Here is a 15,899-nt window from a genome sequence, read left to right on the forward strand (position 1 = left end):
AATGCTGTAATTTTTGCTTTCGGCAATCCCAGCAGGGTGGGGCAAACACCCACTGATTTTTTTTCTTCCTCTGTTTTCCTGCCACTTGGCCCTAGACGTATGCAATCACCAGAAGTACACAGCAGAGAAGGGTAACTGAAGCCTCAGGTTTTGGGCCAGAGACCAAAAAGGGGAGTTTCAAAGGATTGAAAAGTATCAGAGAGATCACAGAGAGGAAATAAATTCAGGAGAGCAACCCCATAATTTCTGGCCTCAGCCCTGAGCTGTGCATGCATGGATTTGATGCTAAAAAGCATATAATACACTTTAGTACTGAGATATGGGATAGACCACTGTCCAGATCCAAGATTGGCCCCTGGCTGGTGCACAACTGGGATCTGAATAGCATTGAAAAAGCTTTAAAAACTGTACTGAGGTCCTGGTCAGGTAGCTTTGTTGGTTAGAGTGTTGTCCCAGTATGGCAAGTTTGCAGGTTTGATTCCTGGTCGGGGCACATGCCCAGGTTGCGGGCTCGATTCCCAGTGGGGGTTGTACAGGAGGCAACCAATCAATAACTCTCTCATCACTGATATTTCCATCTCTCTCTCTCTCCCCCTCTTCTTTCCTCTCTCTGAAATCAGTAAAGATATATTTTTTAAAATGCTAAAGGAATTGAATTAGTAGTTATCAAAAAACTTCCCACAAAGAAATGCCCAGGCCAAAATGGCTTCAATGGTGCATTCCACCTATATATAAAGAAGAATTAACTCCAGTCCTTTGCAAATTCTTCCAAAATATAGACAAAGAAGAAACACTTCCCAACTCATTCTTTGAGTTCAGTATTATCCTGATGCGAAAACCAAACAAAGACATAACAAGAAAACTACAAATACCCCCTTATTAATATAAATACAAAAACCCTCCACAACATATTAATAAACTGAATTCAGCAATATATGAACAAGATTTATCCCAGGAATGCAAGGTTGGCTCAACAAACAAAAATCAATCATTATAACAGATTTTATTAAGAGAATAAAGGATAAAAGCCACAATATTACCTTAATAGATGCAGAAAAGGAATTTGACAGATAAAAACACTCAGTGAACTAGGAACAGAAAGGAACTAACATTATACTTAACGGTGAAAGAATGAAAGCTTTCCTCCCAAAATCTGAAATAAGACAAGGTTGTCCTCTCTTATCATTTCTGTTCAACATTATACTGGAGGTTCTAGCCAAGGAAATTTTAGGCAAGAAAAAGGCCTCACTCTGTCACTAGATGACTTTTATTGCCACCTTAAAAGCTTCTATGGGATTTTCATCGAGGACAGACTAAATTTCTTAGTATCATATGCAAATCCCCTTAACAGCCCCAACCACAAGGGATTTTTCATTATTTCTGGAACTCAAACTCTTTTCCATCTGCAAACCTTGGTACACACAGGTACCTCCTGCCAGGAAAGCCCATCCCCCCCCTTGCCTGTCACCTTCCAGACAACCTCTCTTCGCCCTTTGGACCTGCACACGTTGCCTCCTCTGTGAAGCTCTCCCACCGCCTCGCGTGGGACCAGCTCCCTCCTCAGAGCGGCCAGTTGAACAACCCTGTCACCCCGATAGCGCTGCATTGTGGTCGCTTATACCTTGGTCTCCCGTGTGAGTCCAGGGTGGGATGTCCTACTTCTCTGTGTCCTCAGCAAGTGACAGAGGTGCTAAGTATTTATTAAATGAATAAACGAACGATGCCTGGGAAAGGAGGGGGGGAGAACAAGCTGTCCAGTAGGATCTGAGGACGGCAATATTTTTGTTTGCTTAAGCGACCAGGGTATGTTGTGTGGAGCAGTGACCCAGGGCCTTTGAGTTGTAGGTCGCAGAGGTCGTAGATCTGTCCCGCACCGACCCTAAGGGCCTGTACCCGCCTCACCTCCGGGTGAATTCTACTCAAGCTTTAAAGGGCTCGGATGTCAAGTCCTTTGTGAAATGGTCTCCTCGCCTCTGCTCTGGCCACTCTGCACCCGCACAGCTGTGGCCAGAACGCATCCCTGACCCTCCTGGGCTTCCCCGTCGGAACCCAGTGGTGGTTCTGTGTTTCCAAACCCTGATGGGGCGGGGGTGGGGTGGGTGTGCGGGAATGTTTTGGGGATGGCCTCGGACCGCCATAGGCCAGTGAGTTCATCCCTCACTCCACCCCCGGCCTCAGTTTCTCCGCGTGTGAAATGGGCGCGGCGGGAACACCTGCCCCGGGCTGTGATTTGGCGGAGAGCACGCGGCCCCCACGCGGTGTGAGGGGCCGGGGGGCAGGAGGGTGGGAGACGGAGAAGGAGCCCGGGGCCGGGGCTACGCGGGCGGCGGGAAGGACCAGCGGACGGGGCGGGCCGAGGGGCGGGCCGGGCGGGCGCGCTGGGCTGCGGGCCGGGCACGGGCTGGACGGGCGGAGGGGACGCGCCCGAGCGCCGGCCATGGGCTCCGCGGCGCGGCTGGCGGCGCTGCTGGCGCTGCTGGCGCTCGGGGCGGGGGGCGCGGCGGGCGCGGCGGCGGCGCGCGGCGACACGTTCTCCGCGCTGACCAGCGTGGCGCGCGCCCTGGCGCCCGAGCGCCGGCTGCTGGCGCTGCTGAGGCGCTACCTGCGCGGCGAGGAGGCGCGGCTGCGGGACCTGACGAGGTGAGGCGCCGAGGGGCAGCCGCGGAGGGGCTGAGTGCGGGAGACGCTGTGCTCCCGGGTGGGGGGAACCCTGAGACTCACCGTCGCCCTGCGCGGGGCCTCAGACCCAGTGTCACCGTGAGACGGAGACACGGTGGGTGTGACGCCCAGGTCCATTGTCAACCTGTGTGTGACCCCAAGACGCTGTAACATGGGATGATGGGGAAACTGACTGAATATGACCCCAGAGATGCTGTGTCACAGTATGGGGTCACACACACACGCGCGCACGCACACACGTGCACGCACACACACGCGCACACGCACGCACACACAATGGCACTCGAGACCCAGAGTCACACCACGAAGTTGATACAATGCGGAAAGGTGTGAATTTACCCTGAGGCCAAGTAGGACCCCAGGAGGCGCTGTTTCAAGCGCGTGGGCCCCCAGGCTCTGTGTCACGGGGGCACAAGGACACTACCGGAGTGAGATGGAGAGTGTCCTGTGTGATGCCGCAGCCATACGCGTGGTGTTTAGTATGTCAGGTGACATTCTGTGACCATGCGGGAGACTTACATGTCATTGGGCCTGGATGGACATGACACTACGGATATCACACTCCACATGCGACAGATGCTGACTAACTGTACAAGTCACTGTATGAATAATGCTTCGCATTCGTCAGTTTATTCAGCATATATGTCTGAGTGCCAAGCACTGTTCCAGGCACTGGGGGTAAAATGGTGCACGAGGCCCAGCCCTGCCTTCAAGGAGCTTGGTGCCTGTAGCATCGGGGTTGTTCATCAGAGATGCCCATGCCTCCTTTGCCTTCAGCTCTCCCTTCCCTTCACACATGTAAGAGCTCTCTAAATTCTAAATAAGTGATAACTGAGATGTTATATGTGTATGAAAGTATTCAACAGCAAGAAAATACTGGATAAAACCATCCTTGATGCTAGACATACTGAGTATAACACACACAAGCAGATGCTCAGCCAATATTGTTTTGCTATCCAGTCAACAAGCTCTAGTGCTACACACTGTGGGATAAAATACTATAGACTGACTAGTGAAACTAGACCCTACGTTTGACTCTAAACAGTAACTAGGACCTTGAGAGCTCAGAGAATAAAAAAGAATCAGAAAAATTCTAGGTTCTCTTCTCATATGACTTATGGACATGTAATTTCAGAAAGTGTAATTTGATATTTTAGAGACTGTCTGCTCTCTAAAACCTAGTGAATTGTTTACTTTTTAAAGCAAGAATGTTGGCAGTTCCTGCTCATTTTCTTATACTCCCAATCTGGTGATTTCATGGACTTGAGATGTTATTTCTAAGGGCCTCAATTGATATTCTTTGAATTTTTAAATTTAGAAATGAAATATTTTTTGATGTTGAAACTACTCCCTACCCACATTAATAAATAAAAATTATACTAGTTATAGTATATATAGTTATAGTATATATAGTTATATGCTAATACAGTACATTTTAGTTACATATATAAATATGATATATAAATAAATATTTATATATAGTTAATCCCTAGTTCTTTTTGTTGGTGAAGTTTTTTAAAACTACCAAGATTGAAAGAGTAATATCTGCAGCAATTATTTCTGTGCTAAGAATTAACCATTCCAAATGTCTCAGAAGAACTGAAGCAAAGCCATTTTGAAGCCAAAGGAGAAACATATTGAATTAAAACAGCCCATGTATTGTGGTTGAATCATCTATCCAGGCTCTATTTAATGCAGGGATTGGGTTGCACATTTTATGTGCAAATTCTTGAAGGAAAGGATCTGCTTTTCCACTCTCAGCAGCATTTGCCATTTAGGAAACCGTGAGGTTTGAATTCAGCATCCAGTTACTCGGTCTCTGAAAACCAGCTATTTGCTCAGAGGCTGGGCAGAGGGCCAACATTTGGATTCCAAACCAGCCTCAGATATTAGTGGATAGGTTTTTTTTTCTCTGTGTTACAGAAAAATGATGTATCTGAACGCTGAATTGAATTATGTGCTGCAGGAAAGATCAAACCCCTGCCCTAAGTAAATTGACCCCGTAATACAAAGTGGGCCGGGAAGAGAACAAAGAGATAGTACTTTTGATATGATTGGTGACTTGGGACAATCTTCACCTCTCTGCCTTACCTCTTTCCCTTTGTGCCTCAGTTTCCTCTGATGCTTGTTAAACATTAGTCCTCGAGCATCAGATGAGGAATCTGTTTATTCAGTTGTGGGAAAGGTGATGGAAAGAAATACTAGAACGGTCATGCTAGAAGAGAGATTTTCTAGACTAGACCAGCTCCGTCATTTTATAAAGGAAGAAACTGAAGGATAGTTGGAGGGTGCGTCAGGATATGTCTCAGGTCTCCTCCCAGCTCCTCCCTGTCCAACCGTCTTATAAAATCGCTGCCCATTCAGCCTGAGTTGTTCCTGGACACTTACTCTTCAGGTTGGACTCAAGCCCAAGTCTCTATAAGGTTTTTTTGGTGTGTTTTTTTTTTTGGTATAGCAATGAAATATCTTTCACTAAGTAGTTCCATATGGAACTGAAGCAGGAAATAATCGGTAGTAAAAAAAAAAAAAAAATCCCACACCCTGGAGACTGGTTTAGTTTCAAAACCCTAGGGTAGCCGCTCTCAAACAGCCCTGCTTGGGGATCAGAGACATCCTGGGATTTGACAGGCTTCCCATCCCCTCCCTGGAACACCTAGGCCCAGATTCCCCTTCCTTAGTTTATGCTTGAATTGAACATTTGACTTCCTGGAAGCACCGCAAGGCAAGTCATCTTCTATTTTCAGTCTCTGTTTTATAGTTGCAAGAACCACCCTTGAGAAATCTTTAGGTCAGACTCTGCTTGATGGCTTTGAAATTCCCCCCACCCAACCACTATCTCCTTCACTTTCATCCCTCTGTGCTGATGGAATTCCTCCACTCTTGCCAAAGGACTCCTATACTCTCGCGTGCCCTTGCGCACATTCACATAAATCCATACCCTTTTCACTTGGATCACATGCTTTTCTTTTACTTCCTTTGTTGTTACTATATTTCTTGGAAATTAATAATTTTAAAGCAAGGGGAAAATTCTTAGAAGGCAGGACTAGAGCTTGTAAGCCTGCCTTATGATAATCAATAAATTTCAATAATATAAATCCCACTAGTGTGTTAGAACTGGAATGACCATAGTAGACCAGAAAAAGAGACAGCATCTTTTGCTTCTATGAACACTCTTGTAGGATATCTGAAAAGGAGAGAAATTAACTAAAAAGGTGATCATTCTGGCCCCACCATTCTGTCCCTTTTCTGCAAATGATGGCAAGCCAGAAAGGTAGGGAGAACCCTACCTCTTTATTACCCATGAGCCATCACCAATTTCTACATGGGCTACTTCCAAAATATCTCCCTTGAATTCTTTGCCCCCACTGTCACTGTTATGGTTCAGATTCTCCTGTCTCTTGCTCGCAATTTTGAAATGGCCTCCAAATTGGTCTTTCTGTCTCCAGTCACTTCCACTTCCCACCCTTTCACAGATTTATGTATATCAGCATGTCATAATGCATCCCACTCTCACTTAAAACCTTTTGGTGGCTCCTAGTTGCACTCAGGGTAAAAACCAAATTTCTCAGCAAGGTCTATGAGGTGCTCCTCTCTTCTCCAGTCTGATCTACCCATGTCCTGATACACCCTGTGTTCCAGCAACACTAAACTGCTTGTAAGTCCCCTACTTTCTCTCTCTGTACCTTTTTGCATCCTTGGAATTTTCTCTGCCTGCCTGGAAGGAGGCCTTCTCCTCCCTTCCTCATGTTTGCATTTACTCATCCAGTCTCAGTTTATTATCTCCTCTGTGAAAGGAGAGATTATTTTCTCTGACCTGCTCTGGCCAGATCAATCACCCCCTTTCTATAAGCCTTGTTCATGAATCTGGTGTTGCATCTGTAATGTAATTGTTTGTGTCTATATTACCCAATAGACTATGAGTCTCGGAGACCAGGGTTTTTGCCTTATTCAAAATTTTGTTCCTAGCTCCTAGAAGAATATGGTATTACATTCATTCTTTCATAGAAATATGTATTAAACTTAGGCATAGAGTAATGAGAAAAACATCTGTTTTCTTGTCCATGAAATCCTTGAGCACTGAACCTTATCTTGTCCAGCTTCCGACATGGAGTCTGACAACTAGCAAGTAACCAGTTATAGAGTGACTTATTAATGAACAAATACATCTCAAGCCTCTGTGCCTTTGTACACATTGGCCCCTGTTGGCTCAAAAAAACATTTTTCCTCCCTTCTTTGTTCTAGCTCCATGGGAAACAGTATGGCATAGTCAGCTGAGAACAGGCTTCAGAGTCAGGCAGACATGGGTTCATTCCTGGCTTTGTTGCTAACAGTGTGACCTTGTTTTAGTTTCTTCTCCTGTAAAACGGGCACGATATCCCTGGCCCATGTGACTCAGTTGGTTGGGCATCATTCTGTGCACCAAAAGGTTGCCGGTTCAATTTGGGGTGTGTACTAGAGGCAGCCTGTCAATGTTTCTCACATAGATATTTCTCTCTCTTTCTCTCTCCCCTCCTCTCTTCCTGTCTCTCTAAAATCAATAAAAACATATTTTTAAAAAATTAAAATGTGCATGATAAAATCTAAGAGTTGTTGAGGGAGATTAAAGGAGACTATGTGTTTAAAGCACTTAGCAGAATACCTAATACCTGGTGAGGGCTCAATAAGTAGTAGCTATCAATATTTTAACTAATCCTTCAGGACTCAGATCAAGTGTCATCTCCTCTGGGAAGTCTTTCCTTATACGTTCTAGCTCCCACATGGGTTAGGTGCCCTGCCTACAAATTGCTATAGCGTTACATAGCATTATATGCTCACTTCTCTCATAGCATGTATCACAATTGTTGCAATTAATTGAACAATGTTTTTGAGCTTCTACCATATTCTAAGTATTGAATATAGAATGATGAGAGAAAAAAACATTTTCTGGATTGGGAACTCCTTGAGAGCTGGACCCTTTCTTGCCTTTGTATCTCTAGCCCCTAGAATAATGCCTGATATACAGTAATTGACTGGTAGAGACTGATTCATTGAATGAACAAATGAATAGATCTACTTTTGTTGTGTTGGCAGTTTTCATATTTTTTGTGTATTGGTTAGAATTTTCCCTGAGTCTCCAGGGGCTCAGCATTTCATTTTTAACTACTCTTAATGTATACACAGCGTGCCAGCCTTTCCTAGGTAGTGGTTGTATCGGTAGGTGAGATGATCCTAGTCTTCTCTTTCAGGTTCTATGACAAGGTGCTTTCTCTGCATGAGGATTCAGCGACCCCTGTGTCTAACCCTCTGCTTGCATATACTCTCATCAAACGCCTACAGTCTGACTGGAGGAATGTGGTACATAGTCTGGAGGCCAGTGAGAACATCCGAGGTAATGAGGAGGAGGGCTGGAGGGTAAAGAGAAGATTCTATCTCCTGACTCTGGAAAGGAGAGAGATTCTGATGGGATGTGATGAAGCATAATGAAGTGGGTAGGTATTACTTGATCTCCTTAGCTCTAATTATTACAAAGAACAAGGTCCCCTTGTTAACATGTTTATAGAATTTTACATTAGAAAGTACTTTCATATCCATTATCTCACTTGATCTTCACTACAGTCCTGCAAAGAATGACAGGTTATATCATCCCATTTACATAGATGAAGAAAGTGATGTCTTCTAATTTCTCTTTTGTTAAGTTGCCACTACAGTGTGATCTGTAGCGGGATCACTTTCCTAACTTACTCTACTTTGTACTTGAACACGTTTGTTGACTTTGGGGAAGTTAAGAGGAAGAATTGTACCCGAAAATAGCAAGACTCCTGGAGACAGATAGGGTGGGACAATGGGGTAAAGTGTGCGCCTTAGTTTTTACTCCGCTCTGTGCCAGGAACTGCGCTTGCCGCGGGGAAAAAAAGCAGATCAGACTTTATCTTTGTCCTTGAAGTATGTGGTCGGGTGACTGTGCCTTGCACGTATTAAATGCTCACTGCCTGCTTTTTGAATGGTGGATTGTTATCACGACCTTTACAGCTCTGAGGGATGGTTACGAGAAGGTGGAGCAGGACCTGCCAGCCTTTGAGGACCTTGAGGGAGCAGCAAGGGCCCTGATGCGGCTGCAGGACGTGTACATGCTCAATGTGAAGGGCCTTGCTCGAGGCGTCTTTCAGAGAGTCACTGGCTCCGCCGTCACTGACCTATACAATCCCAGCCGACTTTTCTCCCTCACGGCGGATGACTGCTTCCAAGTTGGCAAGGTAACAATAAGCAGAGAGAGGGTTAATGGCTCAGCTCTGTTTTCTTGTAGATGAAATAACTACATCCTGATTGCTTTTACATGTTTCTAATCCTGACAGCAAACTTGGAAATTTGTTGTTATTCCCCAAAGAAACTGAGGTTCAGAGAGGGTAAAGAACTTGCCTAAGGTTTCACAATTTTAAGTAGAACTAAAATTTGAACCCGGGTCTTTTAACTACAAATCCCAGACTCTTTCCATGACAAATAAATTGATCATACACATAGGGCACTACCGAGTGGAAGGGGTGTTATTAGCCAGGACAACAAACATAACCTGGAACTGTCTTGGGTGAGATAGTCCTTTGGTCACCCTAGATATAGCACCCTGCCCGTCGATGAGCAGCTGGGTGGAAAGGAGAAGCAGAGTTAAGAGTGGGAGAAAGGGATAGGAGATGGCGATGTGGAGGGAAGATCATGGAAACTCGGCCTCCTGAGACTCTCTGGAATCTCTTGCACATTTCCTAGGCATTTAGAAATACTAAATTAAAGTAGCAACACAAAACAGGCCATTCACTCTAACATTACTGGAGGAAATAGACTTCAGGAAGCTTCCATATGAGATATTTAACTAATCTTTGATCATAAGTCATAAGCACACTTGAGGTCATTTTACAATATACTCTTTGTTAGCTTTTGCCTTAAGAAGTAGTAGAGTAAATCCTTTTTGATTTTGAAGATGCACATTGCAGGAAAGTGATTTTTTTTCCAGCTCCTGTAGTGTTCATTAGCAGATCTGAAAGTGAACCTCGTGTGTCCTCATTCCAAGTTTTGAGGATCAGTCTTCCAAATTAATGCAGCATGAGTTGCCCTAAGCCTCTTTGTGGACCATTTCCCCTTTTCTGAGACCCTGAATGGAATCAGAGCTCAATCATCATGTTCACGGCTAATTTCGATTTAAGCCTGTTAAAATAGTTCCATGTCAGCATATGCTTCAGTAGTGAGGCCTTTCTGAGACTAAAACCATATGTTGAAAATTTAGTAAGTCACTTCCTGAAAGTTTCACTGGCAGTCTTTATTTCTGTATTTACTTATTTTGAAAGATAAAACATTATCTTTATATCTGTAATTATATCTGTAATTGAGATGAGACATATGTTCAGATTTTGCTTTATTTGTTACAGATTTTTTTTCAGGTTTTTACAAAAGAATTAACACAGAGCTAAATAAAGCCTCACTTCTTTTCCTTCTCACCACCCACTACCATTTCTACTCTACTTTACCCAGGTGCCAGACAACTGTTGTCCTGAACTACACAGTATATACTCTTCTGAGTCCAGCTTCTTTCACTCAGCACATCATGCCTGTGAAATTCATCCATGTTTGTTGCATTTACTATTAGTTCATTGCTTTTTATTGCTTAGTAGTATTCCATGGTATGAATATACCACAAACTGTTCATCCATTCTCCTGTTGATGGATACTTGGATTGCTTCCAGCGTGGGCTACTGTGACTAGAGCAGCTATTAACATTCTTTTGGAAGTTTTTCTGTGGACGTTTGTTTTCATATCTCCTGGTTAAAAACCTGGGAGTGGTGTTGGGTCAAAGAATAAGCTTCAATGATTATTCATATGCGGCCAAATTTGTTTCATCTACTTGTCTCCAATTCCCTCCATCATTGTTTATTTTAAAGTGGATCTGTCCTTCTATTTTCTGAAATTCTTAATTGTCTAATACCCCTACCCTACTGTTGTGTCTGTTGACTCTTGTTCATAACCAATTATTTCCTGATATGGTTTATTATGTTTGATTGTGAGCTTATTTTTAGCAGGACTTTTTTCCCCCTAAAAGAATCTCTGTGCCCAGAATTGTGGGAATATCTCCCCAAAGAGCTTTAGGTTTTCTTCTTTCAGATGCTCTGGTGGTATCACTGGACTTAGATCCTTTTTTTTGTTTTTGCTTTTTAGCTCTACATTACATCCTCATGACTTATTTATTTTATAACTATTATAACTGGAAGTTTGTACCTTTTGACACCCCCCCTCCCCAATCTGTTCTGTGTTTCTGTGGGCTTGGGTTTTTTTGTTTGCTTGTTTTATATTTCACATAAAAGTGAGATCATACGGTATTTGTCTTTGTCTGTCTGACTTATTTCACTTAGCATAATGCTCTCAAGGTCTATGCACGTTGTTGCAAATGGCAAAATTTCATTCTTTTTATAGCTGAATAATATTCCATTGTGTGTGTAATATATACAATTTTCCTTATCCATTTATACATTGCCATCGATGAGCACTTAGGTTGTTTCCATATCTTGGTTACTGTAAATAATGCTGCAATGAACATGGGGGTACATATGTCTTTTTGAGTTAGTGTTTTCATTTTCTTCGGATAAGTACCCAGAAGTGGAATTACTGGATCAAATGGTAGTTTAATTTTTAATTTTTTGCAGAACCCCCGTACTGTTTTCCATAGCAGCTGTACCAGTTCACATTCTGACCAACAATACACAGGGTTCCTTTTCTCTACATTCTCGCCAACACTTGTTAGCTCTTGTCTTTCTGAAAATAGCCATTCTAACAGATGTGAGGTGATATTGTAGTTTTGATTTGCAGTGAGCTTAGATCTATTTTTATATTGATTTATTGGCCTGAGGGTTCCTTAACTGTATGAAAAATGTAAATTCACACCCTACACTCATTCAAAGAATAGGCTTAAGGTTGTGAATATTCTAAGAAGATATTTTATTTTCCTAAACAGAGCCCAGATAGAAACAAACCAACTTTCTTGTCTCTTTGTGACAGTGAGTAGACTTTTTCTGGTCTACTCTTTTTCTTGAGGTATAGTTTTTCATGGGTTTCAGTTTTATGAATGTGTCCTAGGTTTTGGGAAGTCTACAGATGGCTCATCATCTGTCCTCATGTGGGTATTACAAACTAAGGTTAATAAAGTACCAAGGTTACTAAGACTAACACCACCCCCATCCTATAGGCAGCTTCAGCATCTGCTCATGAGTTTATTGCTTGGATTTTCAGCTCCCTTTTTGTTTCTGGTACCTGGGTGTTTTTGATTCTTTCTTGAAAATATATAATAAAATGTTTGTTATGTTTTATTCAAAATTTCGAAGGCTTTGTGGTTCTGGAAGGATTCCAATTATCTCAATCTTTCTCATGGAAATCTTAAATAAATTATTAACTTAGCAGAAAAAGTTCAATCATTTTTTATTATCATTCTTCAACCCAACCCTGTCACAAATAAGAAACTCGAGGACCAGAGAGATAACATAGCAGGTAAAGGGCAGACCTGGGATAGGAATTGACTTATATTTAGCCTACAGAGTCATGGCATCTCTATGTTCTGCCATCTTCCTGCCTGTCTGGAAATTAGACCTGAATCTGATCATTTTGTAAGAGTCCTTCCAACTCTGCAACTTTATAATTTCATGCCTTCTCTGACATAAATTTCCAGGAAATTCCACCAGCAGTTCTGGTATTGGTATTCTAGTTAGCTGTAAGCTATTAGGAGACAGGTGCTATGTCTAGTACATGTTGCCATATTCCAACATTTAATCTAGGACAATCCTCCTGAGCTCTTATAGCATTCCCAGGTGTTCCTTCACTATAGTGTCTAATGCATTGTGTCACAATTATTGGTTTATCATGTGCCCCTCGATTTAAGATCTTTAAGGGCAGGGACCACCAGGTACATTGTAAACACTCAGTAAATATTGAATAAGTAAATGAATGAATTAGTCCATTCCTCACACTGCTACCAGCAATATCTTCCTAAAAACATGACTTTCATGACTCTCATTAGCTTAGCCCATGCTGCCTTTTTAAGTTCATTTCCTGTTTCTCTTCACCTTACACCACAGCAAATGTACTCCTTGAACACATTCTTGCTTTTGGCTTCTGTTTCAACCATCCCCTCATCTGAAAATGCCCTTTCTTCCGATCTTGGCTTATTGAAATCCTTTCCTTTCTTCAAGGACATCCCATCTCAGATGGCACTTCTTTCATGAAACCTTCTGAGATTCCCAAGCCTCCTCCTTTTTCTGTGTCTCCCCAGCATATTACATATATTTCCTTTGAGAGTTCATTCCATTCTGCCTAGTATTATAGTTAACTTGAGTTCATATCTGTCTTCTCCCCAGATTATAAATTCCTTAAATGCAAGAACTCTTCTCTATACCTAGTACAATGCCTTGTATATAATAGGCGCTTAATAAATTGAATTTAAATGAATTTGAGATGAAAAGTTGCCTTCTTGGGTTCCAAAGGCCTCCACTCTTTGTATGTCATTTCCTTCCCTCTGCCTGTGGACTAAGGTTTTAATGATAGTATTTATGTTCCCTACAGGTGGCCTATGACATGGGGGATTACTACCATGCCATTCCGTGGCTGGAGGAGGCCGTCAGTCTCTTCCGAGGATCTTATGGAGACTGGAATACAGAGGATGAGGCAAGTCTAGAGGATGCCTTGGATCACTTGGCCTTTGCCTATTTCCAGGTAGGGGAGTAAATGAGACTCATTAGTTTCATCACAATAAATGTAATGCTTTATATCTGCTTTACAATTTTCTAAGCATTTTCATGTTTCTTAACTTATTTCATCTTCCCAACAGGACCAAATGTGAGTCAAGCAGGGCAGTTGTTTTATTATTTCCATATTTCACATGTGAGTAAACTAAATCTCCCAAAAATTCCTAACTTGTCACAAAGTTCAAAGAGCCGGGATGAGACCCCAAGTCTGTCTGACTCTTAGTTCAGTGCTGTTTCCAGTGCACTGAATACTTTAGCCCGTAGCAGTAACAGCTGCATCAACAAATGCTTAATGGGTTCATGGTCAATGTAGATCACTCTTTTGCACTTTCAACAACTCATAACTCTTCACAGATATTATGCCATGATATTGCGAATGTCCAAGGAAGAAGTTTGATTGCTACCGTCTTCCATCTGCATTGGAGTCCAACTGTAACATGACTAGTGTCCAGGTGTAGAGCTGGCCTCATTGGTCCATAGTACCAGCTCAATGCCACCTCCAGATGTTTTTCCTTGACACTGTTGATCTGAGACCTGTTGTGCCTCATGTGGAAGCTCATTTCCCTAAGTATGGGAGCTGCCATCTTTTGGTATAGCTAACCCCATTTCCCAACAGACTTGTACATTCTTCAAGAATAGGCTAAAAAAGTCACTGCAAAGCCAATTCCTTAGAGTTTCCAAAGCTAATAAACCAGTTCTGCTCCCTACATTTCTTTTTCTTTCCCCCTTTTGCTGAGAAAAGGGGAGAGTTTGTGGGTGGTCCAATCCCACGAGTTGCTCCCAAAAGGTATCTGCTCTCAGTACAGCAAATGGTCTTGTTCCTCTCCTGGAAGTTTCTGGTAAGTGGGTCTTTGTTATAAAACTTTCCAGGGTACCTCTGCTAACTTCCCTGCTCAATTGCTACATATTAAAACTGAAATAGAATCACTGTGATGCAACAAAGGGCAGGAAGTAATTGAATTTTAATAGAGGAAGAAAATGGAGAATTGACACAGAGAGACTCGGAGAAGATAAACTAAAGCAGTTTACCCTGAAAGATAGGGTTTTAAATCGATGCCTGGTACTTAGTTTTGTTCCCCCTCCCGCTCCCCTGCCCTCCCCATCCCCCGTGATGACTTAGATTTCCCCTCTACTCACTGCTAAAATCTCCCTTTGCACAATCGTGCTTTGTCTGGTAAATTTTATTCATCTTGCAAGGCATAGCTCAAATGTCACCTATTTTGTAAAGTCTTCCTTAGTTCTCCTGAGACTCCACAGACTCTCCTTCTTTGTGCTCTTACAGCTCAATTTTTTTATGCAACAGTAATAGAACACATAAGGCATTGTCTTATAGACACTTTATGTTCCCCTTTTTACCCCCAGTAAATTCGAGATAAGTGTCTTTCCATAGACCTTTCGTTATCATATGAAGTTATATAGGGTGTGTGTATGTAATTTATACACACACACATGTGCAGTGGTACCTCGGTTTTCAAATGTCTCCTTTGACGAACATTTTGGTTTACGAAGGCCACAAACCTGGAAGTAAATGCTTCGGTTTTCGAACACACCTTGGAAGATGAACACGCCACCCGGCTTCCGCTGAGGGCAAGATCCTGAGGCGTAGCTGTCAGCTGTTGATCCCTCAGTTTTTGAACATTTCAGAACTCGAACAGTCTTCCAGAACGGGTTACATTCAAAAACCGAGGTACCACTGTATATATACATATATATATATACCATGAAAAAATTATATAATTGTATTCTATATAATTATACATAATATTTTTTCATGATATATTTTAGTAAAACAATACTTCAGTAACTGCTAATAATGAGAGACAGTAGAGTATAGTAGTAAGCCATAGGCTCTGAAATCAGACAGAACTGGGTTCAAATTCTGTTAAAACTTGGACAACTGTAATACTTTCAACAATAAAGATAAATTTAAAAAACAAAAAAAACTTAGGCAACTTACTCCCTGGACCTCAGTTTTCTTATCTTTAAAGTGGGAATGATAATCATGCTGTAGGGGAGGAAAAATAATTTTCCTTCTAACCATCTGAGTTACTGGCTGAGATTTCCCTATAATAAAAGACAGATTAACAAGAGGAAAAATAAACAGAAGTTTACTAATATGTATACCTAATGTATATATGAAAGATACCTGGAGAAAAATGAGTAACGCTCTGAGGTAACCTAAGTTACCATCTTAAATATCATCTTCAGCTTATAGCAAGTAATAGTATAATAACTAGGTATGGTGCCAGATGGGGACTAGACTTATTGGGGTGATCACTTTGTGAGTTATATAAATATCTCATCACTATGTTGTACACCTGAAATTAATATAATATTGTATGTCAACTGTAATTGATAAATGAAAATAGAATTTTAAACAATACCATATTCAGCTAAAGACAAAGAAAGAAAGATGTGGGGAGAGACCAGTTATGGGAGGTTACCCAGAAAAGCATGGTAAACAAGGAT

General features: G+C 42.1%; 1 protein-coding gene across 3 annotated transcripts in view; it reads left to right on the forward strand.

The window, feature by feature from the left end:
- The first annotated feature begins 2,437 nt into the window (after nt 1-2,437).
- Nucleotides 2,438-15,899, forward strand: part of P4HA3 (prolyl 4-hydroxylase subunit alpha 3) — a 35,210-nt gene continuing 21,748 nt past the window's right edge. For 2 of the 3 annotated variants that reach the window (XR_015715282.1, XM_016208436.2), the window contains exons 1-4: nt 2,438-2,640; nt 7,905-8,047; nt 8,689-8,912; nt 13,249-13,398. Coding sequence is in view for 2 of the 3 variants with exons in the window: in XM_016208436.2 (XP_016063922.2) it covers nt 2,438-2,640; nt 7,905-8,047; nt 8,689-8,912; nt 13,249-13,398 (720 nt within the window). In the remaining variant the exon portion in view is untranslated. The other variant, XM_087821664.1, reaches the window with a different exon arrangement.

This window comes from Miniopterus natalensis, chromosome 11, assembly GCF_054644295.1.
Source record: "Miniopterus natalensis isolate mMinNat1 chromosome 11, mMinNat1.hap1, whole genome shotgun sequence".
Lineage (NCBI taxonomy): Eukaryota > Metazoa > Chordata > Mammalia > Chiroptera > Miniopteridae > Miniopterus > Miniopterus natalensis.